The 15934-nt window shown below is 39.8% G+C and overlaps 1 protein-coding gene across 4 annotated transcripts in view; it reads left to right on the top strand.

Annotated features, from left to right (window-relative positions):
• The window catches only part of LNX1 (ligand of numb-protein X 1), a 187994-nt gene that overhangs the window by 149496 nt on the left and 22564 nt on the right, over positions 1–15934 (top strand). For all 4 annotated transcript variants that reach the window (XM_075195673.1, XM_075195683.1, XM_075195662.1 and 1 more), the window contains 2 exons: positions 7427–7604; positions 9834–10068. In XM_075195673.1, the coding sequence (XP_075051774.1) occupies positions 7427–7604; positions 9834–10068 (413 nt within the window). The remainder of the gene's footprint in view (positions 1–7426; positions 7605–9833; positions 10069–15934) is intronic.

The raw sequence follows: 15934 nt of genomic DNA, 5'->3' as shown, positions 1-15934 counted from the left end.
TTACATGTGATATACCTATGCTTCCTAAATGTATGCTAATAATGTCTGTCTAGGTGTGTTTTGCCAAAACTAACATTGGCGCATTTTAACATAGAGCAGAGGTAGGAGGGTTTATTGTGCAATACAAATAGACACAAGTGGCAATGGTGCTTCTTTCCTTGTGAAAACACACCTGGAAATGATGAGTACATGTATACAGCTCATAATAGTTTCCAGGCACGTTTTGTTTAATTTGTATGCCCCCACTCTAACATCATAACTGAAATATTTCCTAGACATTATTTGAAGTATTTAAAAAAAAATACATTTTAGTGTTGCAAGGGATACTTCACACTGTATTTTATTACCCAGCAATCTATCTGGTCTCTGTATGCGGTCTGGTAACTCCTTGGTGACTTGTAATAGACTTATAGTTTATAGTACAGGATAAATTATCCCCTAAGACTACGTAAGTCATTATTTAAGCTTTCACTATATTGTATGTTGCCTTTAATTTTACACACTCCACATAAAATACTATGAACCTTACTCACTTTTGTATTAGCATGATTTGCATAGTGTTGTTGTTTTAATATCTTACAGTGGTGATGCCCAATTTTTTAATCTACCTAGACAAACATGTCTGGTATTGATGTTTCGCTGCTCTTCGTGCATTGTAACAATGTTTCTAAACTTAGACCAACACACACATGTTGGGGATGAGAGAGGGGGTGAGGATCACAAGCCACGACTTGGCTTTCATCTAACATGAAAGGCTGCTCTTGCCTAGAATTTAAAAATCAGAACTTTTTTGGTGCAGGTATAAGCTATGTAAACATTTACTCCCATGTTTATAACCCATTGCTTAGTTTGCAAAATTACGCATTTACTATTAAGCTTTAATAAAAGTTCAAAAACTTCTCTAATACAGAAAAACAAATCCACATCCCATGTAAGTAATATATGCACGTGCAACGAAAGGAAGCCGATATCGGCGTCAGCAGAGCATTTGAAAATGGTGAACACAAGCAGTTCAATATTACTGGTAAACATCATCATTGACGACTAGCATCTGCCTTGACCCACGTAAATAATTGTGGACAGGCGTATATGTCTGTATCCCGGTCTGCATCAGTTCGCAGTTACGTGATGATGCCCTTAATGTACTTGGTCTATGTTAAAACGCCTCTTTCCACTTTCTTCCTGCCACTTAAGCAGACATAAGTGCCAGAATCATATATGCGTCGTGTGTGTTGCCACTTTTCTGAGCATGCACACAGCGATTTCACGCAACATGCACTACGCAAACTAGTAGTCACACTGCATCAGCCCCTTTATGTTCAACACTATTTCCATGTTAGATAGTATAATCTACCAGAAAAAAGGAAGCCGGGTATGAATTAGCTAGGTGCCAGGGGGAAATTGTAATAAACAGACATAGCTATAGCTCCATGTTTGTTTGGTCAATTATTTGGGCTGTAAGATACCAGTTTGTTCCTTATTGCAACCATGAGATCAAGTAAAGCCTCTTTGGGGCTTTAATACATGTCAGTCTATTGTATTACTGAGATAAATAATATACTTTATATATATATGTCCAGCATAGTGTTGATTCCATCATCTCTCACCAATATGACCACAGGCAAGCTCTACTCACTGTATATGAAGTGTAAAGATACAAAGTACAAATGAAGAGATCTGCAGGAATTTGGTTTGCCTTGAGATTAGGGAAATTTGAACTCTTGTAAGGGGGTAACTTGGTGTCTGGATCATATTATGGGGGGTATTCAATTGTTGCTTTTAACGCGCTAAAACCAAAAAATATGAGCGCTCTAAAAATATTAGCGTTAATACGGTAATTACTCGCTAAATTTCATCTCGCAGCTCCCTGAGCTGCGAGATGAAATTCAGCGAGTAAACTACCGTATTAACGGTATTTCCGCACATATTACCGTATAAACTGTAATATTTTTCGAGCGCTCGTTTTTTTTTGTTTTAGCGCGTTAAAAGCAACAATTGAATACCCCCCTATGTCCTAATATATACTTATACAATTGATTCAGTCCAGCAAATAGGGTGCATTCTATGACAGATTTATGCTCCAGTTTGTTTGATCTGCACATTATACTTATTTAGTTTAGAGTTAAGTCCATTGGCAGATCACATCTAAGGCATTACATTAAATACCTTGTTGATCATGACACTGTGCTTGAATCCAATTTATCTATAGCATTTGTGTTACTAAAGAGACAGCAAGGCAATCACTGTGATCTATGACGTTTTAGGATTCAGTGATCTTGCTGTACAGCTCTTTCTTCTCTTTCCCCATTAAGAAATAATGTTACATTTAGCCCCTAAACATGTTGTCTACTGTCAGTTACAGGATGAGTGAATTATGATGCTGGAACTATTGGAGTATTAATGCTTTTTAAATAGTTTTTTTTTAAATAGATTATTTAGCACTTCATTCACCCAATTTAGTAAAAGTCCAGTTGTTAATCTATTTGTGGCTATAAATATAATTATAATATAATATATATATTTATATATATTTTACAGGTATCCATACAGATTTATGCTGTGATCGAACTTCTGTAACTCAGTTCTTTGATTTAGTCGAAATAATAGGTGTTTTCATCTATATATATATAAAACTGTGAGGCCCATGTATATTAAAGCCTGGCAAGTATCCTGTACTTTTATCAAGCACACTATTCAGTTACATGTCCACAATGGTATCTCTCTACTTATGATTAGGAAACTAATTAAGATAAGGAAGTGTTGTTGGTTTTGTGGTTTTCTTTAGTTTTTTTTCCTTTTTCCTATTAAGGCTAAGCAGGACACAAAACTCCCCTTTTTCTGTGAACTGGAGTAGTGCTTTAGATGACTTCCTGTGTTCTGATGCACCTGCCAGTGACTGTTATAAGTGGTCCCAGGCCTGGAGTTTTAGGTCCACTTAGGGAGAAAAAAAAGAACAAAATAAATACTTAAAAATAGATAAAATAAATGTAAAAAAAATATTGCCCAATGAAAAAAAATGATTTATTTTAAAAAGAAAGCACTTTTTTTTCATTCATTTTCTTATCACAATCCTGAGATGATGATAACAGAAGAAGGATTGAAACGGTAATTGAACTGCCGCATTCTTGTTAAATAGAGTTCTCAGTGATTTGCATATTGATGCTATCGCCAGCGAAAACCAGTGTATGTTATCGGCAGTGGAGGCTACTCATCAATGTACAGGCCATTTTTGACTGTGTTAGGGCTTTTCAGCATATAATAAATCCAATAGTCTTATATGCCTACATATATATTGGCTACCTGGTGTTATTTTAAGTTGTTTGGAGTTATATTGGCTATTTGAAGTGACATATCTGACAGGTCTAATGTACATGGTAATTCTTTTACAATACTGTGCTCGTTAAATATTTGCATTTTCACAGTACAAGAAAAAATGTTCATGTTCTTTTATTTATTTGGGACTGTTTTAATGCAACCATTTAAAAGACACTCCACACTAAATGAGCCCCTTGGTTTGGCAGTGCTCAGAAATTGTCATGCACCGTGCGTCATTTTCTGCAATTTTACTGTAGAGAAGATTTTCAAGTTGGCAGATCTGGGAGTGGCAGCTGGATGGCTGAGATGCTAACAACCTACCTCTCTCAGTTCTGGGGTTTCCCACTAGGATGAGCTCCATCTGCCACAGGTAGAATCACCATAGTGTTTAATAGACAATCTTACAGGAGAACGTGGTAACTGGGCAAAAATAAAAGCTATCCAGTGCCAAGTATAAGTTTCTCAGAAAGGATGATACCGTCCCTTTAAGGAAAAATGTGAGCATGTAGAACAGAAATACTGTAGTGGACTAATAATGATTATTTGTAGGCTGGAATGCCTCATTAAAAATCCATTACATTTAATATGACAGAAATAGGTCAGCAACTATCAGTGAAGACTTTTTTTTTTTTCTCTTCTGGATCCCTTAATCAAATCCTTGTAACGTACCAGATAAATAAGAATGAGATGCTGCCTTGCACATGTTCGTGTGCCAGCCAAGCAGCTGTAGGGAGTGATTCTATCTGTTTCCAGTGTACACGCAGCTGTGACTTGTGTGTGGGACACGTATTACAACGTACAGATTGTGATTTTCCGATAAACATTTATCCCGCTATAAACATAAAACTAAAAACAAGCTGTTTTGCATTGCGTGCAATGGCTTGAAAGGGTCACGTTAGAAGAACAGCTGTGATAGATGGTATATTGTAGCCAAACCATAAACTGATGACACTTTCCATACATACTTCCACTTGATTACCAGTAAGCCTGTTATTGGCCTCCCCGTCTTCACCCTTTGAATCTCATTTAAGTATCACAGTGTATCCGCCCACACATAAATGCTTGCAAAAAGTGTGGACCCATAATGCTTCTTTATGAATATGGTGTCACTTGTGCACCTAACGCATTTCAAGATATGTGTCCTCCTTGAACTGCTCCAATGTGTGATAACAATGGTAGTGAGAGAAGCCGCACTTCCTATTGGATGTAAGTGCAGCCACTAAGTAGAGCCTATTTAATGATAGGGGGAGTTCCCACCCTCTAAAGTTTTTAATACAAAAATTGTTGTATTCGGTTCTAGGGCGCATGAAGATGTGTAATTGCTGGTGTGTTAAAATTAGATGAACTTTAATGTAATAAGTATCACTGTGACATCAATATGATCAATTCTGGCCAGAATAACATAGAGTTATGACATGCATAAGCAGCAATATGTTGAGATGCTGGTAGTATCGCAGGATGTGTGGGCTGCGAGATTTAAATGAAAGCAGTTCAAGTCAAATAATCACATATAAACAAAATGCAGATATGCAACTTATATCTATGCAGAAATAAGTCCGTCCAGTGGGTGATGCAAAGTATGTGAAGATAATTCAGAATGGTTCAATAATGGGTGGTTCCGTAGATAGACTATAGAAGTCAAATGTGTCCAGATGTTGTTGTGGGAAATATTCCCAATAACTCACGTTTCTAATAAGATTTTGCTTGTAGAGTAGTGACGTTCCTCTCCTATAGTCCGGGCACTCCTTCCCTCCCCGAATGCGGGTGGTGCTGCTCGCTCGTGGGTTCCGTCGGAGACGTCTAGTTTCCAAGACTGCGCGAGCGCAGTCTGACCTCGGTGTTTGCCGGCTGGTGATGAAGCCACAGCTGATGTGGTTGCAGCGTGCGTGTATGTCGGCAATGTTTGAATGATTGTGGCAGCTCCTGGTGTTGAGTGTGGAATACTGCCAAGGCTGGTGTTAAAAGTTGAGTTGTTCTTTGTTAGCAGCCAATTAACCTACTAGTATGTTTTTGGAGTGTGGGAGGAAACCAGAGCACCCAGAGGAAACCCACGCAAACACTGGGAGAACATACAAACTCCTCACAGATAAGGCCATGATTGGGAATTGAACTGATGACCCCAGTGCTGTAAGGCAGAAGTGCTTACCACTTAGCCACCGTGCTGATTGATCAAATGTTGTACGCCATCCTAAAACTGGGATGTCATTGTGCAGTCCCATCATGTATGTTAGAAAGTTCCGTTTTGCCAACAATTCCTCCAGAATAGATTGGACTTTGGAGGATATATAGCTTGTAGTTTGGTGGGGACCATGTACCATTGGGAGTACATTTTCTTTGATAACTGTGTTAGTTGGAGATTTTGCTATGTTTTGGCGAATGATCCCTCTCCCTCCCCCATCAGTCTTTTTTGGGGAAAATCAAAGAAACACCTGGTTATGTGTTTAACAGTTTTTATTGTGATCGCTTGAACCTGTTTCTTTCATAAATAAACAGTTTTAAATGAAAAATTCCTACTTGACCCAAATTGGAAGCACATAGATTGGCCATTGACATTGTTTGATGTCCTACCTCACCCTCAAAAATAATGAAGTGGCCCTCATGGTCCAACTTAGAATCAATTAGTTCAAATGGACAGAATTGCAAATCACGATGGCACCGCCACATCTTTTAACAGGCAGAGAGGCATATTCTACCACTGGAAATCTGAGGGAAGACATGGGGAGGCAGCATGGGGAAAGCGTAGCCAAAATACATTATGGGCGTGTTGGTGCAAATGTGACTTATGTAGAGTACTCAGATGCACATATGCCTGTTAGGAGACAGGAAACTCGTGGATTCGTGAAGACTGGAGTAAGTTACAAACTGATAATGATGACAATCAGCCAGTGGCGATCGCCCCCCCCCCCCCTAGCAGGGGCTTGCTGCCGGCGGCTGCACACTGTGCAGGTCCGTTCGGCAGTGATAATGTGCTGCCTGGCTGCTCTGATTGTGTTTTAAACACAATCAGAGCAGCGGGACAGCACATTATCACTGCCGAACGGACCTGCACATACTGTGCAGCCGCCGGCAGCCTTAGAAGTTAGAAGGGGGGCGAGGGCTAAATTCCCCCCCCCCCCCCCCCTCCTATATTGCCCGGGGTAGAAAAAATTTCTAGATCCGCCTCTGCAATCAGCTGAGATGCGTCCAGCTCAACATACCCGGGTAAAATGTGCAGCACGGTGGCTAAGTGGTTAGCACTTCTGCCTCACAGCACTGGGGTCATGAGTTCAATTCCCGACCATGGCCTTATCTGTGTGGAGTTTGTATGTTCTCCCCGTGTTTGCGTGGGTTTCCTCCGGGTGCTCCGGTTTCCTCCCACACTCCAAAAACATACTAGTAGACTAATTGGCTATCAAAATTGACCCTAGTCTCTCTCTGTCTGTGTGTGTGTTTTAGACTTTAAGCTCCAATGGGGCAGGTACTGATGTGAATGAGTTCTCTGTACAGCGCTGCGGAATCAGTGGCGCTATATAAATAAATGGTGATGATGTTGATGAAATGTGTGGTTTTCGGCGGCAATTTATATTTGTGTTTTAGACAGAAATTGCTTCCAATTCTACATGAGATTCTGTATATTCTTTATAAAATAGTCAACAATATGTGCAAACTAATTTATTGTTTTGTAGTTTATTTTCAGTCAAAAATCAATAAATTAACCTTCTAATAAGTGTCTTTCTCAAGAGTAAATCTTGAGGCTGGTGTCTGATGCTGTATTCCCCAGACATGTAGTTGGAGATTGGAGTGTCAAATACTTCTCTTTAAATAACCTTTACCATTTTTGTAAGATGTAACTCTGCATTGCTGTTTTTCTTCATATATATACACATACACAGTGTTTCAAGTTTTAGAAAGTTTCTATGGCAGGCGGGGTTAACAAAGTGTTTAAATAATATTTTGCTGCCCGATTACTGCCTTATTCCCAATAATTACACTTGCCCTATGTAGGTGTTAGAATCCACACTGTACAGTACATGCATGTGTATGTAATACTTTTAATTAAATTATGTTTTGTGTTTATGGTTGTATCATTAACATATGCTATCGTAACCCGTCCTGTTACTTTCTTTATCAGAATGCTAATCGGACAGTCCTGTGTGTGGAGAAGATTGTGAATATTGTTAAGGACCACACGGAATCTTTGGGAATGACGGTGGCAGGTGGTGTATCAAACTGGGAGTGGGATCTGCCCATCTTTATCACAAGCGTAGACTCCGACGGAGTCATCGGAAGGGACGGGAGAATAAAAACAGGTACACTTCCTCTTGAAACCATGTATATATGTATGTTAAAGGTTTGTCTCCATGACCTATCGCATTTCTACTTAGAATGGGTGTGACCACATGTGACACAGTCAGTGAACCCTTTAATGCATATGGCCAACCTAACGTACTGAAACATGAATAATATGAAATAATAATGCTTAGATATAGGAGAAGGCAGGGTGGGTGAGGGGGACGCTGGCAAGGGGACACAAGAAGAGATAGCCATTTACAAAAGTGCAATAAGCGGTCCTTCTTATCCAAAGCAAACCTAATGTATTGAAATAATGAATGGGTAAATGTCAGTGGTGTAACGAATATAATGTTTATTCTTGCGGCGTGATAAGTCCCAACATCCCTTTATGTTTAAAATCTTGACGGGACCTGTCGGGAGACTTATTATTATCTTTTATTTATAATATAATAAAATGTTCTGCATCATAGTACCATACAAGATCAGCAGGATCTTAAGCATAATACTGTAGTTAAGCTATAATAGGTAAGGTATATAACAAACATATGTTGTGTAGAACATGCAACAGGCGTGATACAAGGACGCACAGATGAACATGCGCTAGCATATATGCCATGCTGTCAGACAGGCACCGTTGCCCATAGGTGTTCTAGTTAGTAAATATCCCCCACAGTTTCTGTATGCAGGGTTGGCTAAAAAGCGAAATATTGAAAGTAAAATAGAAATATAGATCACACTTAAATGAGCTAAAAAGGTATTTCCCTTTTGGGGAATGTAGGTATCTTCATCTTTAGTGTAAAACAACCCTTGTCCTGGATCTGGGTATGGTCACTTCAATGGTAGAAATGTTTAAAAGTCCTCAAATAACTGTCAGCACTATGCTTTAGTAAGATGTTAGTCTGTGTTTAGATAGATTAAGAAATTGATTTATTGGTTGTTTAAGACATATGGAAATAAGAACATAGGGATATATAGACAATATGGGGAAAAACAAGTGATGAAACGATGTCTTTTATGTGTTTTGTGTCTTCATAGATTTCCTTTTTTACCATTATCTGGTTTAAATAGCATCGTTGTCAGATTCTTTGGTGCATCTTGTAGCGGCTGCTGTGTTAAATCAGCGAGCAGAACATTGCAGGATAAACTATGTGTGAGATGGTCCTGAGTCACTCACTTAGCCCTTATCTGTGCTGTGTGCACATTCCATATTTCCCAAGACAGCCCCAGCACTCAGCACAGTCTCCCACTTTCCTGTAAACCATGTCAAATAAGATGTTTCATCACTAAATGACATGCATTTTATTTTGCTACCGGAAGGCTCATTGATGCTCTGCTGTAACTACTTTTATGCTGATTTCTGCTCTAGAAAAGGGGAGGAAAATTGTGCTGGTTTTGGTATTACTGGAATGCTGGTATGCTGCAGCCAGTACACTCCTGTCCTACATATGAGAGTCACACACATGTACTGACTCCAAAGAGGCTGGAGAGAGTAACTATCTTCTCACTTGTTAGGTTTAGGTTGAAGAGCGATGGGCATATGATGAAGTTAGGATTTTGTCAGAGATATTTACACTGTTGGTTTCCTCAGACTTTTAAATTTTAATGCTAAATTATCAACTGAATTTAACCAAAAGACAATATATGATTATTTTGTGTACATTGTGAAGAGTAAACAGGCTTTGTGTCCCTCGGCTTCTCTGAAAGCATCATAGAATGTCATAGACATTATTTTCTTAACAGTTTTTAGCCAACAAAAACATGGTTATGATTGAAATGTGACCCCACTCTCCCCCATGCGACACTGCTCTATACTACTGACTATTTGTGCAGAGTAAATTGGTGGAGCAGAGTCATTTTATCAATGGCTTGTATCAGGGATGACCAGCAAGGTCTTCAGATTTATAAATGTGCCAATAGTACAATAGTCAGGGCTGGAGTTATGGACAAGGCACGGTGCTCGAGTGATACAAAATCAGGGAAGCAGCCTTCCCTTGTAATGTAATGTATATCTGAATAAAACATTGTGACATAATTAATAACTAATAGAATACACCGTGAACGTGGTTGAGGCTGGGACCATGGAGCTCAGCAGTTATGGGGGGCAACATAAGCAGTCAAGGTAGGGGGACAAAAAGTAAATAAATTGGGACCTTTCAATAGTATGGTGTTACAACAATCAGTTCAGAATTTCTCTATAAATGTATATATAAAATGGTGCCTTTAATACCTATTTGTTTGGTCCACAGGTGACATTTTACTGAACGTCAATGGTATAGACCTAACAGGAGTCAGCCGTAGTGAAGCTGTGTCAATGTTAAAGAACTCCTCTTCCTCATGTGTGGTTCTGAGAGCCTTGGAAACAAAAGAATATGAGCCAGAGGAAGAGAACAGCAGCAACTCCCTGCTCGTGGACTCGGTCCAGAATGGCTTTGAAAGCAGAGAATGGTCACCAGTCTGGGTCATGTGGCTGAAGCTGCCTCGGTATGTTTAGACATCTCCTACAGGAGAGTGGGTGGAAAGATTAATGTTTCTTGAGCTGTTCTCTCCTCTGGGTTTATTATTCACTATAGTGACGTGTCCTAATTAAAGCCAGATTTGGCTTTAGAACTTTGCATAACAGTGTGTTTTCTTTTTCTAATTGGATGTGTACAGGGCCATAGCTAGGACATTGCACAGGAAGCACAAGGGCTGGTGAAAAGACATTGCTCACATCCCATTGCCATTCCTCAGTGACTCTGTGCATTTGTCAATTCATTTACATTTGCCTGCAGCAACAAATTACTTGTAAGCTGCCCCTACTGTGATTTCATTCTCATTTCATTTATTTCAAGTCTGTGGTCTGGGTAGATTATGCAGGTATGCAACAAGATTTTGTTTTTACATATATGTTTTTATATATATATATGGTTGGTACTGAAACACCAAACGAAGCATCCACGGGGCTTACATTCCTCTTGTTCTGTCACATTTACATTTTGTACTAGTAAATTTCAGATTATTAGGTTACTAACCTCTGCAGATCAATGGAACTTTATTATTTTATATTTTGAACGGTCAATTTATTAGGTACATTTAAAATATTATTGCATTGTTCCACTATCCTCCATTCACAACACAATGAATGGACTCAACATGATATGAAAAGCTCGGGTAAGTGGGGCTGCCCCATAGTTATGTAATTAGCTGATGGTGGCTTTCTACTCCAAATAGCTAATTCTGTTTCATCTCGTATGCTTGGTTGGATTGAGATACGGTGACTGTGTAGGAACCTGCATTAACCTGACTTCACTGCCATGTCGCTGGAACCATTCCAAGACTTTCTTATGGAGCTTCAATAAACACAATCAGAGAGTTGCCCATTGAATGATAGTGCACTTTTTTTTTACATTAAAAATGTGTTTTAGCTTCTGGATTAAATGGAGATTTGGGTTGGCATGCTTTGAATACCAGGAATGTTTATTAGTGCTAGTTCAGCTTTGTCATTCTCTCTCGGAATTACACACACACACACACACAAACAGGGATGGAACACTGCATCACTGTGGAGGAGGGCACGGCAATGTGGCTCCAACGTCCCAGGCTTCTTCCGGAGCAGAGCAGGGGCTGCTTCTGAGCATTCTCCAGTTCGGCACATGTGCAGTGAATTGGGGAGCGGTGCATGCTCAGAAGAGGCCCCGGGGATTACCTGTAGCAGCTGAAGCACTGCAGTAATTCCACGCACAAACATAACACCAATGCCATCATCATCATCATCATTTATTTATATAGTGCCAACATATTCCGTAGCGCTTTACATTTGAGGACAAACATAGTAAACTAATAAACAAACTGGGTAAAACAGACAAAGAGGTGAGAAGGCCCTGCTCGCAAGCTTACAATCTATGCCATTATGAGAAGTGCAAATGTTATCTGATAAAGTGGCCACTAAGTATCATTGCCCCTAAGTAGATACATACAAACACAATTTGCAAAATATTACATAGATAATTAGGAAATAATAAATGTGTTCTTTACTTAAATATATTTTTGCTCGTTTTGTAACTCTGCTTATGGACCAAAGGAGTAAATCAATATATATTATATTAATTTAAGGAGAGATGTGATATGAATACAATACATAAGAAGCAATATTACCAAGTTAGAAAAGTACTAATCTCCAATTTCAAGCACAGAAAGGGTTACATAGTAATTGCCTGACTGAGCCCAGATGTTCTGTACAAATTCCAGTAAAGAACTTGCTGTGTTCTTAGAACCTTTCATTTTTACACTGTGTATATATATTTTTTTGTTCAGGAAGCAGCTGTGTGTTTGTAAATCAGATCCCACTCTAGTGCATTGTAAAGCTAAGCAGTGACTATATGGATTGACGTGGCTGCAAATGAAGCAGTTTGAAACTTCTTCTATGTTGTTGTTTGAAAAAGTACAAAATCATCAACCTATCACATTCCACAAACACTAAGCTATAGATCAAAACCTCAACATGTGAACTGTGTCACTTCAGTCATTTTTTTTCTTGAAATAACAAGTAAAAGTATATTTGTAAACAGACAATGCTAAGCAATAACCAGAAAAAAAATCCATGAACATTAATATGAATTTAAAAAGTAAGATAGAAAAACAGAGGGGCTTCAGATTCTGGTAACTGGATAGTAGAAATGGAGGAGAACATGACAATAACATCCTACACAATAAAAGAAATGAAACTTTTTTTATTTTGAATATTAGTCATGATTAGGTTTGCTTACATATTCTAAATCTGGCAAAGCAACACAAGGAACGATCATTACGCCCCGTCCTTCAGTAAAGTGTTCAGTGATACTTTAGATTTGATTGAACTGGAATGGTAGAGATGATGCTGGAGACAAATATTGTTACAGCTTTCACTCATGTCCTAGCGGTGGGGGGCAGCATTTTCTAACCACTGACCTACATCAGTTCTTGTTATGTGTTTGTGGAAGGAAATGACCCTGGCTTGCAGTTATACACACATTATTATCACTGTTACACCGTTCTGTCACATCATTTTAGTTTTGTACATGTTTGTTTTTTTTTTTCAATATAGAAAATGGTTTATAAGACAAATGCAACTTATCAAGTGTGCTGCCTTGCTACTGTTGAAATGTATATTATTATGCTTTGTTTTTATGGCACCAATACATTCTGCGCTTGTGCTACATAACTGATTTGAAAGTGTTCTGTGATGGATGGCAGCATGGTGGCTTAGTGGTTAGCACTCCTTCCACACAGCACTGGGGTCATGAGGTCAATTCCCGACCATGGCCTTATCTGTGTGGAGTTTGTATGTTCTGCCCGTGTTTGCGTGGGTTTCCTCCGGGTGCTCCAGTTTCCTCCCACACTCCAAAAACATACTAGTAGGTTATTTGGCTGCTATCAAACTGACCCTAGTCTGTGTGTCTGTCTGTCTTTGTGCATGTTAGCGAATTTAGACTGTAAGCTCCAATGGGGCAGGGACTGATGCGGGTGAGTTCTCTGTAAATTAGTGGCGCTGTAGAAATAGCTGATGATGATGATGATGGAGTATGTTATGCTATTGGTAAAGCCTTAAATGTAATTAAAACTTTAAGGACATAGCGCACTGTGTAAGGAGAAGGGACGTCGGAAATAAGGACATCTGCTGTGATTATTACTGGTAGAGCACATGTACTCAGAACTAGGTGCAACAGTATTGGGATCAACACCCCATCCCACACAGGAGTACTCAGCACACCTCAGCTTCAGAGTAAAGTTTAGCAGGAAGTGGGGCCTAGCTGACCTCAGAGAGTTTATATCCGTGATGGACAACCTGAAACACAATAGAGGCTGCGTGGTGCGGCCCTCTAACCCCCAAAAGGGCCGCACTTCACCCTTAATTTCAATAATAAGGTTAAAACAGTGCAGTTAATCAAAGAGACCCTATCTGTAATAACTTATCAGCAGACATTTTTCACAAGAGTCACCAATAAAAACAAATCTGTCAATAAGGCAGGAAAGAGCTGGGGACGGAGGTGAAGGCTCAGAGGGCTGCCTGTTGCCCATTACTGCCTTTTATGTCCATCACATGAATATTTCTAAAGAAATACCCTCCAGCTGCTGATTTCTACACACACTGCACAACCGTCGATAAAGACACCTAGATATGAGTTTTATTTATTAGTAACATGGACAGCAGGCAGCTATGGGTGTTACCGATAGATTTTGTCATGCGCCAACTCATAGATAACAACCACAACACACATGCCAAAAATGATCAATGAGGCATATCCAAAAGTAACGGTAACCAATCAGAATGTCCACATGGACCAGATATTAAGAAACTTCTCTGGAGATTTCCTACTATCATATTTTAACTTATAATTGTGAAACAGTATAAATATGAGATCAGTTTCTCTCCCTTCACATAATAGAATGGAATTTGCTATATTTCTACCATTGTGGGGGCATTATCATCAACTTTACCCAGATATCCTTGTGACAGAGGGCACAGGAGTTAGATCATTTTACCCATAACAGTGAGCAATATAGATCAGACAGGTAACCTGTCAGACATCTGGTGTACAACAGGTTGCAGGCAGGGTCGCCGAGAGGGGGGGGAGCGGGTACAGTTTACCCGGGCCCTCGCTGCTAATTTTATTTTTTTATTTTTTTTTTTTCATTTTCTCTTTTGCGATATTTTTTTTTTTACTTTTTTTATTTTTTTTCCCGCGGGAGGGGTTTGGGTTTCTTGGGAGCTGGAAGAAAAAAAACCCCCCAAAACTCACGTGATCGCGCAACGCCGTGTCCCTCCTCTCCTCTTCTCCATTCACACTGACTGCCGGGCGTGACGTCATCAAGTCACACCTGTCAGTCAGTGAGGAGCGCCGCAGCCGGCATGAAGAAAGAAGACAGAAGAGGAGACAGAAGAGCAGAAAAGAAAGGAAAGAAGTTGACAAAAGGTAAGTAAAGAAACGGAGAGGCAAGGGGAGGAAAACAGAGAGGGACAGTACTATAAAGAAAGGGGAGAGAGAAACAGAGGAGGAAAAAAAAGTGGGAGAGAGGAACAGAGGAAGGAAAAAAAGTGGGAGAGAGGAACAGAGGAAGGAAAAAAAGTGGGAGAGAGGAACAGAGGAGGAAAAAAAAGTGGGAGAGAGGAACAGAGGAATAAAAAAAAAGTGGGAGAGAGGCACAAAGTAAAAAAGAAGGGGGAAAAGCAGCATGGAGGGCGCAGTGTGAGCATAAGGGGGCACAGTGTAGTTGTGATGAAGGGGCACAGTATTGTGTGTGTGATGGCACAGGGGGCTTGTTGCAATGCAGTGAGTGTGAGGTAGGTGGCGGCTAATTAATGGGCGCTATTTTGTTTGTAGGGTGATGGTGAGGCAATTTAATAGTGGGGACTATTAATTTAAGATAGGGTGGTTTGGGGGCTATTGAATCTTGGGGTGAGTTTAGGGAGAATGAGGTCTATTTATTAAATGTGACTATGAATTATTTAATGGCAGTGATGGTTGCGGGAAATAGGTATTGCTGGGGCTGTTTGCAGGAAGGGAAATAGGTTTATTTATTAAATGTGAATAGTATTATTTTAATGTTGGGGCTGGAGGAAGGCCTAATTATTAATCGTGGGTGCTATTGATTTAACGCCGGGGCTGGCTGTAATTTTCTAAATGTAGCCATTTTTTTTTCAAAATAGGTCCTTTAACATTTCTGGATCCGGACAAGCCACAACTAAAGAAACCAGCAGCCACAGGTGGAGAAAGTGAGAAGAACAGGTAGGAGAGAGCAGCACAGTGTGTGAAATGTTGTGATTCTAGTAGGGACAATACCAATTTTTGGTGAATGTTGTGCCCAATGTAAGGTGTAGGCCAAGACTGAACTGTTTGTGTACACACTGCATTGTTTGTATACTACACTGTGGTGGTAGATGTCCTGAAAGTCAGGAGTGCTTGAACATATGTGACGCTCCGGCGAATTGAGAGCCTAGTGGTTTTGATGTTAGCCACGCCCCAATGGCACGTTTGCCACGCCCCCAAATGCATGACCACACCCCCCAAAATTTTTGCACGTTGTTTGGCTAGCCACGACCATACACTTAAATTTTTTTGCGTAAGGCGGCGCAAAAAAATTTTGGGGCTTGACTATGAGGGGGGGCCCCATGAATTTGTTGTGGTCTTGGTGTGCTACCCAAGATGCTATCAAAATACTTAGACGTTTACCCACTAAGCTAATTAAAAAACCAAGGAAGTCTCATTACTTCACAGACTCAATGATCTGACGGTGAATGCAGCAGTTGTTCTGTTAAACCCCTGTAGCTTCCAAAGGAGATTAAATGGATGGGTGTCACATTGAAGTTAGAATTGGTGTGCTTTGGGCT

Source organism: Mixophyes fleayi, chromosome 1 (assembly GCF_038048845.1).
Source record: "Mixophyes fleayi isolate aMixFle1 chromosome 1, aMixFle1.hap1, whole genome shotgun sequence".
Classification (NCBI taxonomy): Eukaryota; Metazoa; Chordata; class Amphibia; order Anura; family Limnodynastidae; genus Mixophyes; species Mixophyes fleayi.
The sequence above is the reverse complement of the archived record's forward strand: the minus strand, read 5'-3'. Positions and strand labels throughout refer to the sequence as shown.